The 12,731-nt window shown below is 41.3% G+C and overlaps 1 protein-coding gene across 12 annotated transcripts in view; it reads right to left on the bottom strand.

Annotated features, from left to right (window-relative positions):
* Nucleotides 1–8,449, bottom strand: part of RAPGEF6 (Rap guanine nucleotide exchange factor 6) — a 246,308-nt gene extending 237,859 nt beyond the window's left edge. For 3 of the 12 annotated variants that reach the window (XR_008993531.1, XM_057491188.1, XM_036902616.2), the window contains exon 1: nt 8,090–8,443. Coding sequence is in view for 9 of the 12 variants with exons in the window: in XM_057491188.1 (XP_057347171.1) it covers nt 8,090–8,158 (69 nt within the window). In the remaining 3 variants the exon portion in view is untranslated. Of the gene's footprint in view, nt 1–8,089 lie in introns of all 12 variants that reach the window. The other 9 variants (XR_008993532.1, XM_057491192.1, XM_057491189.1 and 6 more) reach the window with 7 other exon arrangements.
* Nucleotides 8,450–12,731: the final 4,282 nt, after the last annotated feature.

The following is a 12,731-nucleotide window of genomic DNA, read 5'->3' as shown; positions in this document are numbered from 1 at the left end:
ACTCATGTTTTAATGAGAATATTAATAGCAAATTTTGCCATTTTGCCAAACTTCATCAGTCTTTTTATCCCAGCACTTCAAATGCTAAACCAGCAGAAATCCTACCAGAATAGTAGGGGAACGGTATTCTTCATATTACTTTTCTTTTTTAAAGTACGACAAATATTTGGAAACCTACTATGTACCAAGTACTGCATGATGGGAACAGGGAGATAAGGGTAGTCCCTGTCCTAGAGGTGCTTACAGTCCACCCAGAGACAAACATGCAAATAACCATAACACAGTACAACAATTACTGTATTGAAGGCACACGGTATCTTTGGAACATTAAAGAAGGAGTGGAAAAATGAGGAAAGATGCACAATTTTGCAGATGAGCACTGGAGGTGAGACTTCAGTGAGAAGTCTGAATTTGCCAAACCAGAGGATGGCTTTCCAGGCAAAGGAACTAGTCATATGTATGGCTACCACTTATAAGTGTTCACTATGACAGATACTGCTGAATACTTTACACATATTACCTCTTTTAGTCCACATAACAATCCCCAAAAGATAGTCTTAGAGAAGTTACACAGCTTCCCTAGGATCACTCAAATTCTCAGTACTGAAGCCCAGATCTGAAGCAGGCTTGTCCAAACGGAAAATTCCAGGCCTGTAAACACTGCACCATACAATCCTATCCTATGCAGAACACAGGGGAGAATATGCACAACAGACAATGCTTCTCACCTCTACCTATCAGAACTACTTGAGCTTCCTATAAACACCAATGCTTAACACTCCATTCCAGAAGGTTCTACTTCAAGAAATGAAGGGTGGGTTGGGCATTAAAAAAAATTCCCTAGGCTGAGAAGTACTGTGTTAGGATATTTGTAAGTAGTTAAAAAGTATGTGTTTGGGGTTGGGGGATGCTAAGGCTAGAGTACCAGGCAGAAGGTCATGTAGGACTTTATCCCTTTCCCTTTCTCATCAGAGCCAAACTCACAAACAATAAACCTGCTGCCTTGACTTTCTTGGGTCTTAAACACTCTCTTCAATCCACTGCAGTCAGGCTCTTTATTCAGTCCACTGAAATCATTCTGATAGAGGCAACACAAGGAATTTATCAGTCCTCACTTTTTGTATCTGGAATTAGTGACTAGGAATTTCTTTCTGAAATGCCCTCTGACAGCACTCTTCTGTTCTCCCCCTATCTCTATACCAATTATATTTTCATTCTCTTTTGCAGTTTCTTTTCCTTCCCCCATCTCAGAGCACTCAAAAGGGTTTGGCCTTCTAGTCTCACTCTGCTTTTTCTCCCTGGGCATTCCTACCAATCTCATGACTTCACCTACGGCCAATGTGCTGTAGCCTCTCAGACCAACTCAGACCCATAGCCTGGTTTGATCTGAAGCTCTTAATGCTTTACTGAACATCCCCATGTTCCCTGCAGGGAGTCTCAAACCCTTTCCAAAACTGAATTCTTCCCACCCTAACTCTGCTCCTTAATAATGCTCTTTTATACATACAGTTACCCAAGTCAGCAATGTAGAAATCATCTTAGCTTCTTCACTCTTGCACGAACAATCAAAAGACAGGCAAGTTTTGCCAGGTTTGACCTGACACTTCCTTGAGAGGAATGTAAGGACAGGGTATATCTTGGCCTGAACTGCAGCATCTGACATGGAGATGCTTGGACAGTGAAGCAGACAATCCAAACGGGTAGAGAGAAAGGTCAGGACTTAAGAGATAAGCAGAAGATGATCAAGGAAAGGCCCAAGAGAGGAGGTTCAAAGTCCACTCCAGAGGTAAAATGCAAAGAACCAAGATAGCTTCATAGTGCTCTTTGTTGCCAGAAAGAACAAACATTGTATGATTCCACTCATATGAAGTTCAAAAGCAGGCAGAACAAATTAATATTCAATATTCTAATTTGAATGATAGGTAAATATATCTGTAAAATTTAAGCTGGATATATACCTTTTTAGTGTATTATAATCAATTCAAAGCTTAAAAAAAAAATGTCTGATGGGAGGCAACACTCCCCTTCTAATAAGTGACCATGCTGGACCAATTCTACTTCTGTCTCAGAATCCCACATGCTGAGGTCTTACCTCACACCTGAACTATTGCATCTGTTTCCTATAATGAGGACCATACCTCCTAGTTTCCATTATCCTGATATAATCATCAATAGTCTTACCTTTCACACAGAAAAGTATCTCTGTTTTAACAAAATATTTATGTTCACCGAATCTATAAGCCTCCCTGGCTTTAGAATAGCACCCCCTCACCTACCCCATACATATTCAGCAATGGCCACAGGGCAATCTTTTTTAAACTAACCTATTTCCAGGCTTCAAACCCTCTAATGGTTCTCCTTTATAAGATTGAGTCTAAATCCCTGAATTGATCCAACCCTGCCAGTATATCCACCTTTAACATTTCACATCTAATGCCATGTACCACTCCCCAGACCCATACACTAGCCCCATGTTTTGCACCCTTTTTTTACATTATCACACAGTCTCAAAGTGCATTTTTAGGCACTTTCCCCTAAGCTGCCTGTGGGGAAGTTGGGGTTCCTATGGCCAGGATCCTCACTGAACTTAAACCACCTGATGATGTAACTGGCCTGTTGTTAGGCTACCGCTTCCAAACCTTTAGGCAATAAGCTATTATTGCACTATATAGAGAGCTCGGCCCAGTGCTCTGCACGGAGGCAGAGATGCTAGTGTTCAACCTATCACAGGGAGAACAAACGGGGTGATAAACCCTTTCACCCCAAAGAACGTTTTGCTGTCAATTTCTTCAGTCACATTGAATCCACAGTGAACTTGCCCGGGGCTGAAACTCATTGGCAAGACACCGTCCCATCCCCAATTAAATACTAAGGAATAAAATTTTGATAGGTAGGGAGAGGTGACTTTTGGAGGACCACAAACCATAGTAATATCTAAGGTTTTTGTTAATACACCCTAAAAACCAATTTCTGTTCCCTTGGGGATGATTCCATCCACACTGGGAATGCATGCTCCAGATTGACAGATCAGCTTCCTCTACAAATTGTACCTGGTTTGCAAATATTAGTGTCTTTGCTCTCTTTGGAAAGACCTCCCTTCTGGATATTATCCAGACATATATTTACAATGTTTAATATTCAATTTAATGCTCCTGCAAGAAACGTTTCCTTTCCCCACCTTCATTCACAAAGTGCCCTATTGTGGATAAAATGAGAGTTCCTGTGACCAGGATTCTCACCTGGCCCTGGTTAACGAGCTCACTGCACACCTGTGGGCAATACATTGCTGTTGACTCTACATAAACTGCTCCGCCCAGTGCTCTGGGTGGAACACAGTGGATCAGCTGCAAGGCTGCAGGAGAGCAGAGCAGAGGCTGGAGTGGTGGCAGCGCCAAGTACAGAGCCCCAGAGGACGGCCGTGTGGGACAACTGTGCAGGTTAGAGGACCAGAGGACGGCTATGTGGGCAGAGAAGCCCGGAGGCAGAGACCGGCTTGCTGCATGTAGACTCGTTCTGAGTGAATAGGATTCTAGTGACTGACCTGCCACCTGGAAATAAAGTTGAGTATAACCCTTTCACCCCAAGAACGTTTTGCTGTCAATTTCTTTGGTCACAATGAATCCATAGCGAACTTGCTCAGGGCTGAAACCCAGTGGGCAAGACACCTATCTATACCTTTGCCACAATAACCTAAACATCTTACTCATGTTCTGATGTCTCTTAAGTCACTGAAGAATAGGAACTATGAGTGATTTCTCTCTACAACCTTCCATTTTAGTATTGTCTGACACATCATTTGTTAAACGAATGCATAAATTAACATTACCACCTGAGTGACTTAACCATACATCTCAGTGTATCTGAAACGGTCTTTAACCTGTCATTCTGGCATCAATATTAACAGCATCTCTTTTAATTCTCAAAAATCACCTGGATAACATATTGCTAACCTATCCAAACAGTTAGAAATAATCAAATTTTGAGTAAGAGCAGAACACAATCTGAGTATTAAAATGATCACCCTCGCAGTAATATGACAATAAATAAAATGACTCAAGCAAAAACTTCAGGGGCAAATGATAAAAGAGCCTGAACCAGGGTAATAGAGTTTAAGAGAGGAGTAGGTAGAGAGAGTTAGGGATGTAAAATCACCAAGGTTTAGAGGCCATTTGGATACAGGGAGGAAGAAAGCAGAGAATCAAGAGTAAAAACAGGAGTTTCTGGATTGAGTAAGTGGGGCAGTCACCAACAGAATATCAAGGAGGAGAAATGACGATGGCTTCAATTTAGGACTAATGACTGAAGAAAGTGGAGGACCGTTTCGTGGTCAGATACATGGATCTGAAGCGCACGCAAGGGGTAAGACGGACAACATACAGTCCCTAGGTGTCAGCCCATAACAATTAACAGCAGCACAGTTGTTCATGAGACTACCCAGGATATAAAAAATGAGCAGTTTCGATGAATAAAAACTTTCATTTTAACATAAGGACTTAACAAAATTAATTCTAAATTTTGTTTCAACATATTTATTGATCATCTAATATATGCAAAACATGGTATTAAGCATTAGGGAAATAAAAAATAAACCACTAAGAGATGAGAAGCTCACTGCTCACTGAGGTAAGAAAGGTTAGAGCAAGAATGGTGTTGCATGGACTGAACTGAGAAAAAGCCAAATTCAAAGTCCTAATTTTGATTGTGGCATCTTTAATTTTGGTATAAAGACTCAAAATGAGTACCTTAAGTCTTAGCGCACTTAGCTTCTCACAGAATATTTAAGTCTAAAATTTGCCATTAAAAAATTTTTTTGTAAAGTGGCTCAAGGAAAAATAATGTGCTGTGGAAGCTGAATCTACAAAGTAGTACAAACAGCCAGAAAAGAACTGTGTTCTAAATAGCATACTTTATGCCCAGTGTCTGGCTCACCAGGATTCTGCTTGAATTGAAAATTCCACAGGTGGACAACATACACTTCAAAATAAAGGAACTACTAATTTTGTCCCAGAAACAAACAAGAGTTCTTTATTCATTCATTATATGATGCAAACATCTGGTTATAAGATGCTGATTCTTATCTATTTGTATATTTTTCCATAAATCTTTGCACTCAGTAGTTATTCAAGGATAAATGTCCTAAATGGATGAATTTTATCTCTTATTATACACTTTACTCTCTTGGCTTCCAGGACCCCACCACTCTCTTGGTTCTCCTCCTTCAGGCACTATTTGCTCCATTCTCGCTTGCTGGTTTCAACTATTCTCCCCTGACCTGTGGGAGTCAAGTGCTCTAGGGAATGCTGTCTATGGTCCTCTTCTATTCTCTATGTACACCTAATACCTTGATAATTCCATCTAGTCCCAGGACTTCAAATAATACCTGTAAGCTAAGGACCATAAAATTTATATTTCCAGCTCAGCATTCTCTCTAGAAATAGAAATTTCTATATGCATCTCTTTTATTCAGCAGTTCTAACAGACATTTCAAACTTGACATGTTCAAATCTTAATTTCTGATCCCCCCATAGCCTAAAACCTACTCCTCCTCCAGTTTTCTCCCTCTATGATGGCAGCTCAAACTCTTTTTGATGGTAACACTGACACTCCAGTTTTTAGGCCAAAAAACCTCAAAATCATGCTCGATTTTTCTTTCTCTCGAATCACATATCTAATCTATTAGCAAGTACTGTAGGCTAAACTTCCAAATAATTTCCATAACTGACTACTTGTCACCACCTGCATTACTATCACTTAGTCTCGGTTACAATAGTGTCTTCCCAACTTTCATGTGATAGCCTCTGATGATCCTGCTACCTTCTACGCTTGCTCCTATACAGGCTATTCTCAACCTACCAAGCAGCCAGGGGACTCTAGTAAGATGGTATTACTCCTCTGCTTCACAACCTTCAGCTGCCCCCTCTTTCATTCAAAACAAGTCAAAGATTTACAATAATTTAGAAAGTCCTACAAGATATGCCCCACCCTACACCACCATTATTGCCTCTGATTCCATCTCTTACTACCCACACCTATGTTCACTATTCTCCAGTCACTCAGAGATTCCTGCTTCTCCTTGAATGCAGCAGACACACTCTCATCTTAGGGTCTCTGCATTAAGTATTCCCTCTACTTAGAAATCTCATTCTAAATATCCCTATGGCTTATTCCATCACATGCATCAAGCCTTTAATCAAAAGTCATCTCAACCAGCTTATTTAAATTGCAACACCACCACCCATCTTATTTAATTTGCAACCCAGCCCTAGCCCCTTGCTTCCAATACTTTTTTCTTTTTAATTAGCAATTACCAACTAACATATTATGTAATTTCCTTGTTTATTACATTTATCTACCTTCTCCCCTCCACTTCTATGAGAATGTACAAATCACTAGGGCAAGCCTGTTCTGTTCACTGATACATCCTAGTGCTCAGAATAGTGCCTTGAACTGTTAAGCTTTCAACTGATTGTTGAACGAATATATTTAAAATAGACCCTTAGGTGTCCACTAAAAGAATAAGGCTCTTCTAAAAACAGAAATGACCCTGTGAGAGTTTAATCAAATTATTTATCACATGACTAGGATTCAGGCAATCACTTCCTTATTCATACATCTGTACCTCCAAATAAATCCTACACTCATTTAAAAGCACTGCCAATGAATCAAACAGGGAACACATTATTACACTGCTAGATGGCAGGGCTCTAGCCTCTTCTGTGGGCAGCTGTTTAGCATTCCCTTACACAATGCTGCTGTTCCAGTAAAACAAGATTAAGTACTTGACAGAGCACACACTGGCCAACATAACTTTGTCAACAGGTCAGAAAATTTCCTAAGGCTCAAAAACAGGCAGTCTCAAACTAGGTAATTCTGCTATGAAAGTAGGACTTTTCCCATTAAAATGTGAATTTACCATAATATTTAAAAGTAAAACCTACATTATATGCTATAAGCCTTGTATGATATTTTCTAATGACATAAAAACTATGGCAGATTCACCTGTTCAAGGTGAATGAAGTCTTTCGATTAGCTCACAAGGACTTCAAGAATCATCAGAGGGAAACTGAGACACTTAAGATTATAAATGCAAGTCTCAAAAAGATTCTGGAAAGGAGCATTTGCCTTGCTTCTATGCAGACCAAGATCTTCAACAACAAAGTTTGACCCATCACAGCTAAAATTATGGCCTGACTAAGGCGTCATGCCCAAAGTTACTAAACCCTACCATGAAAAGCACTGTAAATCTGGGGAAGGAGGGGAAGGAAAAAAAAACCCTCAGAAGTGACTTAGGAAGAATTAACTAAAGCATTTCATTTATCGCAACTACACACAAGACAATCCAACAACCCACCCCTTTTGCTCTTTGGTTTAGTAAACATGTCACTTACTATATAGAAACTTCTCCAAATCAAGGAAACCTTTCCCCAAAAACCTAAGAACTCTATAGGAATATGCAAGGTCAACAGGTTTTAGTTCTGTGCCTGAAAACTAGCCTACAGATCAAAGGAAAATCGTTTCAGCTGATGTCATTACTGCTAACCTAATACAGCAAGTTTGGTAACCAAGCAGAAAATACTGTGAAATTTCCCACTGACAGTCTGAAGAAGTACCTCCAGAACTCGTCTTTAAATATGCATCCTCCTCCAACGGAATTCACCTAACTGGATGCAAGTTTTAAACTCACTTTGAAAACTTTTACCTTTTTATTAGGCAATTGTACAGTATTTAAGGTACTTTAAAGAGAACGTTTTCATAACACGGTTATTATAGTTCAATTTCTGTCCTCGTTTTTCATGGGCAATCTCACTCTGAGACCCACCTTTTACCCTTAGAAATACAATTTAATAATGGTGCCTTCTCTTCTTAAACACTAGGAAGTCACCGGCATGGACGGGTGTGCGGGGAAGGCGGCATCGCGAGCAGGAAAGGCGGTCAGTATCCCGCCCGCGAGCAGGGTCAGGACGCAGAGAGCAGAGAACCCTGGCAGCAGGTGCGAGGTTCTGGGAGGGGGACAGTCGCCGAGTTTCGGACCGACTGGGAAATGCTGTCCGTTGGGCAGCGAGAGGCGCGCTGGGTCGGCCGCCCTTACCTCCGGGGTCCGCTCGGGCGGCTGCTTCTTCAGCGCCTGCCTAGCGCCAGGGTCCACGGGTGAGTTCATGGCCGCGGCCGCGGCCCCGGCCCCCGCGCTCCCCAGCCTGCCCTTAGTAGCCCACGCGACAGCCCATTTACGTTAGGTGAAGGGTCCGCACCCCACTACCCCGAGGAAGGGAACTCCAGACCGCCGCGGGGCCGGTGCCCAACCAAACAAGTCTTCACAACGCCCGCCCCGGGCCTCAGCCCACGCGCAACTGGCCAGTGTGAAGCCCGCACGGAGGCGGGAGGAGCGCCAGTGCGCATGCACAGCACGCGCGAGCACGCAAACGAGCAACCAAAAGCTGACTCCGTGGTGACGAAAGAACTAGGGCGGTGCACATAGGCCTTTCCTATCTTTCATCGCGAGATTTAAAGACGCATCGCGAGACCTCATCCTAAAGCCATCACGGGATTTGCCTCGGATTTGCGGTTTCCGCCGCTGCAGCTTCCGGTGGAGGGGCCGGAAACACTTTGTAAGGGACTGCGCGAAGACGGACTGCCGGGGCAGAACTGCGGGAAAGGCGTTCTGGGTGGAGAGTTCTGTTTGTGCCCAAATCCGGAAGCCCAGGGCGTGGTTTGGCCTGGGGCCGAGCTTTACCTCTGCAACTCTGACGCCCCTCCTCCCTTGGAGAACGTGCGGGAAATCGAAGCCGCAAGCTGGCAGAGGAGGAAGTTCATGCGTCTTCTTCCCTACGTTTCTAATAATAAAACGAACCTCTTGTGGAAGGGGCCCACCGAGAAGTTTTTGTCCTGTGCAAGACGGACGTTCTGAGCTAGGGCGGATAAGTCAAAGCTTCGCGGTCTTGAGCAGGGCTGAGCATGCCCTGTGGCTGTGGCCAGCTCAGAGTCCTGCTGTTTCGCAAAGCCAGGTCTGGGCGTTCGGTTCAACGCCCTCCTTCGGCGGTGGGATTTAGGATTACCTGGACTCGAGTCACCGCTTTCTCACTATAGTTACACATTAGTCTGTTCCCCAACAGACCAAATAAAGCCTATTTCCATTTATTTATTGGTCCCTTGGTAAGAGCAAACAAGACCTTCGGATAGCAAGACCGCTGCGGGGCAATTTTCAACGGTATCACTGACGGAATTCAGAACCCATCGTTCTAGAGAAGTCCACTTCACTAGTCGCACTAGTTAACGCCTTTGCAGCCACCATAGAGAGGCATATCCTTTACACTGAATTTTAAGCTCCCTGAGGGCTGTGTACCACATCTAGGCACATCTTAGTATTTGTCAAAGCAGTTAGCATACTTCACTAAACTCGTGAACTCGTGACATTATTCACAGTACTTTTTTAATGACACGGCTAGAATTAATATATTTTAGAGTAACAAAAGGTAAAGTTCAGGCTGCAACCTTTATCATTTCTGGAACCTGGTGATGGTTTATGTTAATAATGGTTTTGTTTTCCGTTGGTAGTTGAGCTTGCCCAAAGTTTACAACACAATATTGGCACATTTCTTTTTTGAGTATAAGACTAAAACTTTACCAGAGAAGCTGTGGTTCATTCTGGAAAAAAAAATTGTGGGGCAATCATAAAGAATTGCAATAAACCATTTTCATCATTTTTTGTGTATATAAACATTTCCTCTTGTTACAGTAGGTAGCTAGCCAGACATAAGCAGGGAAGGGGTTGGGGACTTTGGCTAGTGTTTACATTCAGTCACATGCTTGTTCATATTCTAAACATTTCGTGTAAACTGTTCTTGCAGGATGTGGGGAGGGTATATGTAACGGACGTGCCAAAACTGGCTCCAACATGGCGAAGTTGACCCTGACTTCACCTTGAAATACATTGTTAACATACTAAAAATCACACCCCTTGGTGCCATGACAGTTTATACAGGCAGACCATCTTGAGACAGAAAGAGGGCATCACCCAGTGTCCTGGAATTCCCCTCCCTATTACAAGAAAACCCCACCTATCCCGATGAATATCTCACCCCCTGCTTAAACTCCAGCTTGTTAAGGACACCCAGCCCAACCCCCCCCAATCATGCTGCTCATCTCTGGAACAAGCCCACTCTCCCTCCTTGAGTGTATAGTTTGCTTTACTAAACTACTCTTTGCTTGTACCTGCTCGGGCTTGTGAATGCTTTCTTGATCACAGTCAAGAACCCGTTCCTGGGATGAGGTCTCCCCAGACTGGATTTCCTGACATCAAAGGTCTGTCTAAAATCACCAAGTTTATCCCTTCCATTCTTCAAGGCTGTTTTCAGAGCCACATCAGTATTTTGAAAGAGGGAAAAGAAAAGCCTGATAACTATGAGCTTGGATTTTAGGACTAAACACCTGATTTTGTGTCTTCAATAGGCCATTTTTCATTCAAGGACTTGAAGTTATTTAATATCCCTGAACCTCAGTTTCCTTAAAGTGGGAACAGTAAGAGATCTATTGTTTTAGGATGCTCTTAAGATAACATGAAATAATTCATGTGAAGCATTTAGGATATTGCCTACACAATCCAAGCACTTATTTCTGTTACTTTACCTCTGTGATTTCTCTAAGGCAGAAATTGAAGTTTGAAAAATTAGATTAAGTTGTTTTTTTCAATACGAGTTTTTTTCCTCGTTATTTAACTACTCAGACACATTTTAAGTATTCATGAAGATGTGGGGCAACAGGAACTCTCACAAACTGCTAGTTCAGTGTGAATTGAGAAACCATTTTAGAAAAAAAAAAAAAGTACTAAAGCTGAAACTTAGCACACCTATGGCATTAGGTCCACTCCCTGATATATATCCTAAAGAATTCTCCAGAAAAGGGGAACAAAATTGTGTATTGTTCATACTGATCAAAAACTGGAAATTACCCAAATGTCTATCAATAACTGAATGGGGAAATTATGGTATATTTATTCAGCAGAATACCAGTTACACAGCATAGGGATGACTCTCCAACATAAGCTGAAAGAAAAAAAGCAAACCACAAAATATGGAGTACAATTACCCAAAGTTCAAACTCAAGCAAAAGTCCTTCATTTTAAGATGCATGAACAGAGTTAAAATTATGAAGAAAAAGTAAGGAAATGATGTTTACCAAAGTCAGGTTGGTAATTACAGAAACAAGAAGGGAGAGGATTGTGATCAGGATAGTAGGTGGTTTCTGGGTTGTTGAAAACTATTTACTTCTTGACATAAGTGATGGTTAACATCAGTATTCATTCACTTTTCTGTGCATATTTCACAAGGAAAAATGAATTTAAGTATACAAAAATAGCTTATTAGGCTTTATCATAAGACAGTAAACACAATGTACTAATATCCATGGTAACTATCCCTATCTAAATTTAAGCACATTTTCAACATCTATCTTGTCCTTTGCCATCTTTGATTATGCTCTGGAATGCTGAAAAAAGTGAGGGGATAGTGAAAACTGTAATAGCTAAATTCAGAGAAAATTTCAACAGTATTTTTGAAAAGTTACTCTAGGATAGGATTTATCAGCAGTAACTTGTATCTGAAAGGAAAACATAATGGTTCTGAATGCAAGCAATTTACTATAAATTCTAGGAAAACAAAAATATAGTGAAAATCTTTTTTTAAGTGACTCAACTCCTTACTCTACCTTACTTTTCTTCATTATGCTTACTACAACCTGACATCATATTTCTATCTCCTGCACCAGTGAGAAACATGTATAAACTCCAGTAACATAGAAAGTTTGCTATTTATTGGCATATCCCTAGGCACACTTGAGCCTAGCATATAAAAGGTGCTCAATCAGTATTTGCTAAATGAATAAATGGAACCAAGGACTAATTAAGAGGGGATTTTGCTATTAGACAAATAGGCAATTGGTTGTCTCCAATGGCAAAGAAAGATGTCTGGCAAAACAACTGTTTAATTTGGGAAAACTGAATGCTTTTTAGGCAGACAGAATCGTACGGCCATCTTTCCAGGCTAACAGTAAATCAACAACCTGAGAGTAAAGTACACTGCTTTTAAAAGCACCTGGAATCAAGTAAGGAATTAAATGTGGAGTATGTTGGGAGACTAGGTCACTATTAGTGGAAAAGTAAGAGCATTTTCTCGTCCAAATCCAGATTACTATTATTGGATCAGAAGAATCTCAGAGGGTGGGTCCTAGGAATTAGTATTTTTGAAAAGTTACCTAGGTATTTCTAATACCTAGAAAGAGGTAAGAAAACTACTTCCAACTAATTCAGGGTCTGGACTACTCTGACCCATCTTAATTCCAGCTTCTGTAATATAGTGAAGAGTATTGACTTGTGAGTGCGACCAAATGTATGACACAGAGTGGCATCCTAAATTTCCTGAGGAAGTAACAGTATCTTCCTTATAATTACACTACATTTCAACAATGTTATTCCCAGTTAGGTAACACTGCCTTTGCCAATAATCTATTTTGAGCACTGAGGTGAATATAAAGACATGTTTTGGGCTGTCCTTGTTAAAAGAGTCATCACTTGGAAAGGAAGGAAGCTCAAGGCTCTTCATCCTAATACTCTCCTTAAACGCAGGTTTATCTGTGAGAAGTCGAACCAGACAATGGTAACTCAGAGAGCTTTCTGCAGTTTGATGAAGGTATCAGTCTAGACTCGTAATTTCACCAGAAGGAGAGTCCCTTTTAAAGGA

The sequence above is a fragment of the Manis pentadactyla genome, chromosome 13, assembly GCF_030020395.1.
Source record: "Manis pentadactyla isolate mManPen7 chromosome 13, mManPen7.hap1, whole genome shotgun sequence".
NCBI classification, from domain to species: Eukaryota; Metazoa; Chordata; class Mammalia; order Pholidota; family Manidae; genus Manis; species Manis pentadactyla.
Note: the sequence above shows the minus strand (reverse complement) of the source record. Positions and strands in the feature narration are given on the sequence as shown.